Source organism: Ruditapes philippinarum, unplaced genomic scaffold (genome assembly GCF_026571515.1).
Source record: "Ruditapes philippinarum isolate M1 unplaced genomic scaffold, ASM2657151v2 ctg16741_1_1_1_1, whole genome shotgun sequence".
Lineage (NCBI taxonomy): Eukaryota > Metazoa > Mollusca > Bivalvia > Venerida > Veneridae > Ruditapes > Ruditapes philippinarum.
The window spans coordinates 1-7480 of record NW_026864463.1 but is presented as its reverse complement, the minus strand read 5'-3'; the positions used below and the strand labels follow the sequence as shown (position 1 = coordinate 7480).

At 32.8% G+C, this 7480-nt stretch overlaps 1 protein-coding gene and 1 long non-coding RNA gene across 2 annotated transcripts; both read right to left on the bottom strand.

The window, feature by feature from the left end:
- Positions 1 to 1234: 1234 nt before the first annotated feature.
- On the bottom strand, positions 1235 to 3492 carry LOC132725694 (uncharacterized). Its single transcript, XM_060710874.1, has 2 exons — positions 3292 to 3492; positions 1235 to 2829 (listed from the first exon to the last, which is right to left on the bottom strand). The coding sequence occupies exons 1-2, from the start codon at positions 3469 to 3471 to the stop codon at positions 2650 to 2652; spliced, it is 360 nt and encodes a 119-aa protein (XP_060566857.1). The 5' UTR covers positions 3472 to 3492; the 3' UTR covers positions 1235 to 2649.
- A 1867-nt stretch (positions 3493 to 5359) lies between these two features.
- Positions 5360 to 6874, bottom strand: LOC132725693 (uncharacterized). The gene is made up of 3 exons (XR_009625098.1): positions 6794 to 6874; positions 6331 to 6384; positions 5360 to 5395 (listed from the first exon to the last, which is right to left on the bottom strand). It is a non-coding gene; the product is annotated as an uncharacterized LOC132725693 (long non-coding RNA).
- Between the last annotated feature and the right edge of the window lie 606 nt (positions 6875 to 7480).

The following is a 7480-nucleotide window of genomic DNA, read 5'->3' as shown; positions in this document are numbered from 1 at the left end:
ATTTGTTTTCCTTTATCCCAGTTCTTTTAATTTTTTCTGCTCTTGATAGATCTAACGTACTTTAATATAAAGTCGTCAGTTCAGCACAATCAGCCGATTCGGTAAGCCAAGTACGTCCCCGGATTCGTGACTTTTTATCTGTAAACCCCACAGGAAGAACACTCTAAACCTGTGTCGAAAACTTCAGAGATAGTCCGACGACGACACGGAGACCTGCTTATAGTTCGAAACAAGTGAAATAGCCGTCTGACACTTGATTCTTTCCATGTGACACTCCGTCATTACCATCTTTTTGAATACAACACATAAAGAATATTTTCAAATTTTAATATTAACTTTCTATAAGTTTGAACTCTTTTCTTTTATGTATGTAATCGTGGCGAGTGTATTCTTGAAATTTGATTTAAGTCGCCTCGTACATACAATAACAGATGTTATATTTCCATATTTCCGTGTTTTTGAAAAGAAGAAATGTAACATTTAAGTATAAAAATAACAATATTAATAAAAATAACTATATAGCTTCACATTTGAAAGTAATGTTCTAATGTGTGGTCCGTTTTCCGATTGAATCTAAATTCCAAATTTTAAACATTTCATTGGGCGTAGAAAGTAAATTAGTATCTTGAAAATGTGGGATAAAAATACAATATGCAGCAAAAAATATATCAATTAGGTAAAATAGATCTTTTTTCCGAGAGTGAACTAGATCTACCGTATATTATCATTGTTATATGTTACAACCTTTTCTTCTTTAAAAAAATGATATTATTGATATATCATATTAAACTTTAAACGCACTGCTCCAAATTCATGGCAAGGAAATTTCAACTACCAAATTATTATTTCTGAATGCTCATGATTGTACATCTTAGATTCAGTTGAAAGGACTAACAAGTACAAGTGTTATGTGATCGAACATCGTCTCAAAAACTTATAACTTTTGTTATCTTGTTACAGATTGCAATGTAAGAATCATTTTCAATATACATAGACCATGTTTTGCAACTAAAGATCTGATGGGAATCAGTGTAATTATAGTTAAAAGATTCTGAGGCATAATGTGCTTTAAATGACAATTATAGTGAAGAGTACTTTCTGCGAAGAGGTTTATGCACTTTCTTTGAAGACAACAAAAGTTCTAATCCTGGAAAAAACCGGCGCCGGATGATGTGACGGCGTCCATGCTTACACGTCTTCCATTTATAAAGTTGTCAAGTACAAGTAAAATGTCTTTTAATAACGAAATATTATAACTTTATTCAACAACAAAACATATAAATTTTACATTGATACCATTGCACTTTTTTCATAAACAACACAATGTATAAATAAATAATTGATTTATATTTCATTCTAATTTCGTACTGCAGTTAAATAGTCTCTTTTCCGAGGAAGTTTATACACTGTTAATAGCTCCCACATTTTTTAAGCCTGTATTTATTTTGTAAAATGATTGTAAATGATCGTTTATGTATCTTGGTGAGATTTGGGACATGTATTATTATATTATATTAGGCTAGATAATGCAAAGTTTTCGGAATCCATTTTCCCTCATAAATAATATATTTTAAGTAAATGCTATCATCACATTGATTCAAATGCTATGTGATTTTACTGAAGCTGGGTTTTTTTATTTAGATAGTCTGCGTTCTTGAATAAACAAAGTATCAAGACTATACTATAATGTGCTTTTTAAACTGCATTGAAGTATGATAAACTGTCTTGAAATATAATAAACTGCATTGAAGTTTGATAAACTGCATTGAAGTTTGATAGACTGCTTTGGAGAATAATAAATCTCATTGAAGTATGATAAAGTGCATTGAAGTATGATAAACTGCTTTGAAGAATAATAATTGCATTGAAGTATGATAACCTAAATGCATTGAAATACGATAAAATGCACTGAAGTATGATACACTGCGTTGAAGCATTTAAGTATGATTAACTGCATCGAAGTATGATAAACTGTATTGAAGTATGATTAACTGCATTCAAGTATGATTAACTGCATTGAAGTATGATTAACTGCATTGAAGTATGTAAAAGTGCATTGAAGAAAGATAAACTGCATTAAAGAAAGATAAACTGTTAAGTGTAGATGATTGCAAATAACAATGGCACCATCACGAGTCAAAATGTGTTTTGTTTTTTGTTGTTGTCTTTTTTTGGAGGGGTGTTTTTTTTCTTCTGAATTATACATGTTCTTCTATAAGAACAATATCTTTTCTCTTCAAAATTTTCTTAGATACTTAAAGTCAAATGAAAATGTCTCATTAAATTAATATTCTTTTGTTTTCAGAAATATACTACATGTGTTATATATTTCAAAGTAATTACCCTTTCTGTTATCAATGTTATAAATACTGTGAATACGATAAAACATCAATGGAATTATTCTAATGGCGATCTTTTAATATGTTGGTAATACTTCCTTAAATTTTTACTTTTATTTTCGTATTTTTTATAAACATAACATTTTATATCTTGTTATAATCTCATCAAAACAAACATGTCGAAATCTTTAGCCATTCATTTTCCATAAGCCATTGTTTCCTGATTAATTATTCATTTGACTGAAATGCATAAAAATAGATAAAAATTCAATTTGTAGATCGAGACAGGTATTTAATATTTATATCAATGTCAGTAATATTCTTCATCGTAGGCCCTGGGTCCACGTTCTTTGAGGTACTCAATCAGTCGTTCTAGTTCATAAGGTTCAAGATCTTCAGGGTCAATGTTCATGTCGGCACCTTTGACTTCATATTCACTTTCATATTGGTCAGTACCTTCATCTTCATATAACTGTGGAACAGCCGTTTGCTGAAGAAGATAAAATATCATTTAGTTAAGACCGTCAATGTATTCCTTTTTGATGATTGTAATAAAATGAGTATAAATTGTGACAGCATGTACAGGTCATTATCATTCTGAAGAAAAAAGAAAGAATAAACTGGAATAAATATTTATATTGCATTTTTTTTCGTGACTGAATAGTTACGGTCGCATATTTCGAATAAATGGCCTCTGATCGTGTCTGGTTTGAATCCCTCCAGGCACCTTTGATTTGTGAAGAATCTATTCATTAAGCATATAGCTATACAGAAGGTAGGGTAGTTAGTTCCATCCGGGTACAACCTTGTTCCTTAATATAAGCCAAATGTCACCTTAGGGATTCTTCCCCCTGTAAATCTGCAATATCACCATTCAAATTGTAGTTCTGGGATTATTTAAAACTCAGAAAATATTTCATTCGCTCCAACAAATCTTGTAACATCAACCTACTTTGATTACTTTGTCAGTATTTGGTATGACACTAGCTGTTTTTGGAATGTTGTTAATGCTTTGTGACATTCTAGGGTCGGAGGCCCAGTAGTAGGTGGGTGGTCCGGAGCTGAAACAGTATGTGCTGGGCATAGTCTTGTCCCCCTCCTCGGTATAGTACATCATGTAGAAATTACACATCTCATCGTTCTGCGTACTCCTGTTATAAAATAGACAATCATTGTAGCAATTGCTGGAACAAACAATCATTGTAACAAACAAACATCAAAACAAACAATCACAGTGGCAAACAGTCATTGTAACAAACAATTATAAAACTAGAAATGTGTCCATAGGACACGGGTGCCCCCACCGCGCCACTGTTCTGTCAATCTTATGACTCCAGGTCAGATATTTTTTGAAAACTAAAAATCTTTTTACTAAGTAAAGGGCAAGAACTTTACAAATACTGAATAAATCCCCAAGCAAACCCCAAGTTGAAAATTGCAAATTTATACTACTGTAAGTCAAGGGCAATAACTCTAACAAAACTGAAAAAAATCGACATGCAAAGTCCAAGGTTCATAGCTTCACAGTAATGTGAATCATTTTTCCTGTAATTCAGTGATGTTGATCATTATTCCTGTAAAGTTGGTCGATTCTAACTCAAGCACTCAAGCACTCAAGGAACAAATAACAACATAATGAAACAGTTTTTACTAAGTCAAGGGAAATAACTCTACAAATACAGCGAAACCCCAGGAGCAAAACTAAATATGTTGAGCAACCTTCCCATAAGGTTTAATGACTCTATGTCAAATCCTTTTTGAGTTACATGCGACACAAGTTGAAAATTGCAAACATTTTCTAAGTCAAGGGCAATAACTCTAAAAGTACTAAAATATCAGACGAAAATACCCAGGTGCACACCTACACATACTGATCAACATTCCTGTAAAGTTTGATGACTCTGGGTCAAATACTTTTTGAGTTACATGCGACACAAGTTGAAAATTGCAAAATTTTACTAAGTCAAGGGCAATAACTCTAACAATACTAAGAATATCCAGACGAAAAATACCAAGGTGCACAACTTCACATGCTGATCAACATTCCTGTAAAGTTTCATGACTCTAGGTCAAATACTTTTTGAGTTACGTGCGACACAAAAGAGAACGGACGGACGGAAGGACGGATGGACGGACGGACGGACAAGGGTAAATCTAAATGCCCGCCACTAATGTGGGGGCACAAAAATCAACTAAACAAACAAGCGAATAGTGAACCATGTACAAAATGACTAAAATACTTAAAACGCATAGAAGAAACATAATCGTTTGATTTCTTGGTTTGCCTCATCTTGTGCCACAGAACACATGGGGGGAAAAACAGCATGCAAAAGTTAATCTTATCAAAGTCACTTATATACCGTTAGCCTGCTGTTTACCCATGCGATCAGTGCAGACCAAGATCACTGGCGTATCCGAGCCATCTGACCATGGTCTGCACTATTCGCTTTTCTGTCACTAAATATCTGACATGTTCCCTAAAAGTGTTGAATGAACAATTTCATTTCAGAGACTTAGCGCGGCGAGCGGTAAAAACAAATCACTTAGTGTTTAGATAAAATACAAAATATAGAAATAATATAAAAATGTTTTAAACTTTACCTACATGTGTAACAACATTTAATAAAAAAAAATGCAAATATGATAAACACATTCAAAGATAATGTTTTAAATGATAAAATTTCTTTAATTTATCACTTATATAGAGCTTATATCACAGTTGCATTCAATCATTTAATCCCAATCTTCTGATTAACATTTAAAGCATTTTGTAATTGTTTGCCACGTTTTCCGTACTTTAAGCAACAATAACATATAAACAGTTAATATATAGGCCTAAATCACAGAAACTTGAATTTCTATCAATATTAACGATTATATCCAAAAACATACTCCCTCATATTGTATAGGTGGAGGTTTTTTGGATATTATCGTTAATATTGATAGAATTACAAGTTTGTGTGCCTAAATTAAACTTCAAACACGAATTAATAGGGCGATTATTTAATAAACTTACTCACCCTGTTCAAATCATTCTTCATTGTACATCTCGCAGCCTTCAAGAAAAATCAGTTACATTTATCATACCTCTCGTGATTTATTTACCATATTAGAGCCTTATGTGACGCCAGAGGGCGACAATTCGTATTGTTATACCTCAAACATTTTTACTATAAAAGCCTGAAGCGACGTCAGATGGTGAAAGCCTTGCAATATTCCCCAAGGGAGAGTAATGTATATTTAAAAACGAAATGTTCTAGTTCTAGTTATCTCCCCTCTCTGATCACATAAACATTTGACTATAATATTAAAACTATTTTAAAATGTTCGTTCAGTATAATAAAAAAATAACATATGTCTCATATGGCAAAAATGCATGTGAGCAATCCATGAACTGAAATAACACCCTTGGCTCTGCCTCGGTGTTTTGTCTGTTCTCGGGTTGCTGATATGTACTATATTACACTGAGAGACATGTTATTTTTTATCGTATTCGACTCTTTGATTATCCTTTGTCACCAGTATAGCGCAATACCAGACTCCACCGTCTGACCAGGCTCTGAACTGTTGGTACCTCATTTTTTGCAATTTGATATTGAAATCGTTTTGCATGGACTGTTCCAAATTAAAAGCTCGGCAAATCTATTAAACACATTCTATATCAACACGTCACCTACGTCTCCCGAATACAGGTTGTTTGTAAAAATAAAATAAATAGTTAGAATTTGTAAAAACATTGTAATGTTACAGCTTAAGTACTTTACACTTGCTTTTGACTTTATAATAGCAAAGGGAGGCAAACGTCGACGGCCATTTTATCGTTACCAAAACGTACTGGTAAAAAATGTACATCTCCCCGAACTCTGTATACTTCAAGTCTTCCATACTCAACAACCTGGCATGTTTTGGCGTTAGCTTTGGTGTCAGGAGCATGCGCATAACGAGCTTACAGTTGGTAGTTACAAAAAAAACAATAAGTATATTCACTTACCAGTATATCACCTTTCTGTACCACAAGTCCCGGCGTTGTTGCATTATAAAACATCTGAAATTACATATCAATCATATCATTCTTTTAAAATATCATAAAATAAGTTTTACGAAATGTATATCACTGAGAAGACCTAACAGTCAAAGTTTTTGGGACCAGTCTTTCCTTTTTACGTCAGTTACTACATTATCGACGTAAACCGTATTTAGTTACGTAAACCGTATCTAGTAACGGAATACATCTGAAAAACGGAAGTCATACAACTTATATGCATTAATAATGATAAGTGAAACAGTAAACCCCATTGGTAGCAAAAGCATGTGCATTCGTAAAAAACCACACATACATTGGTAATGCTGTGTCGTGTTTAATGTCGTGTGTGGTGTCGTGTCGTGTTCCTTGTCTTTAACATGTTTCTGTATCAGGTCTTTTGGTTAATGTATATAAGGTTAATATATAATACCTGTGGTTTTTGTGGCGATTTTCGACCAATCTCTGTCCATTGTCCATCCCTTATTCTATAACCTGATGTCACCTGACCTGCCAATGGTAAAATTACAAACAAATTTAATAATATGTCAAATATCGCAGAAACACCTTTAGTATCCTATTGGAACACTACATAGATTACTCTCCAATATCATGATGTTTAAAAGATACAATATATTTACCAGGATTAATGACAGGTTTCAAGAATTTAACAAACAGATATGTATCTGTATGGGGTTGATTCGTCTAAAATGATATGTAAATGAAATTTCAGAATAAAACCATTGACATTTAAGATCAAAACCGTTCATTTTTAGAGCTAAATTATTAAAATCATAAGACAAAACCATTAACACTTTAGAGCAAATTGATTTAAATTATTGAGCGGAAGCATTAAAATAACTGTGGAGCGAAAGTATAACTGTAAAACAAAGGAATGTATGAAAACCAAACGCCGGCATTTTTAACAAACTTTTTTAACGACGCGATTATTCAATCCATACTCGCTGAAGTACAAATATCGAGAAAACGGCGCCAATATCATCTTTGATTTGGATTAACTTGAAGGACCTAATATAAGTGATTTGTTTTCACCATATACAAATGTACTGTCGAAATTGAATCTTTAAATTAAGCAGAATACTTTGAAGCAGAAAATGTG

What these genes read in the sequence shown, in the direction of transcription:
- LOC132725694 (XM_060710874.1), bottom strand. Translation starts at nt 3,471, where the DNA reads ATGTGTAATTTCTACATGATGTACTATACCGAGGAGGGGGACAAGACT. An exon ending in ATACTGACAAAGTAATCAAA is followed by an intron (nt 2,830 to 3,291) that starts GTAGGTTGATGT and finishes TATCTTCTTCAG; the next exon opens with CAAACGGCTGTTCCACAGTT.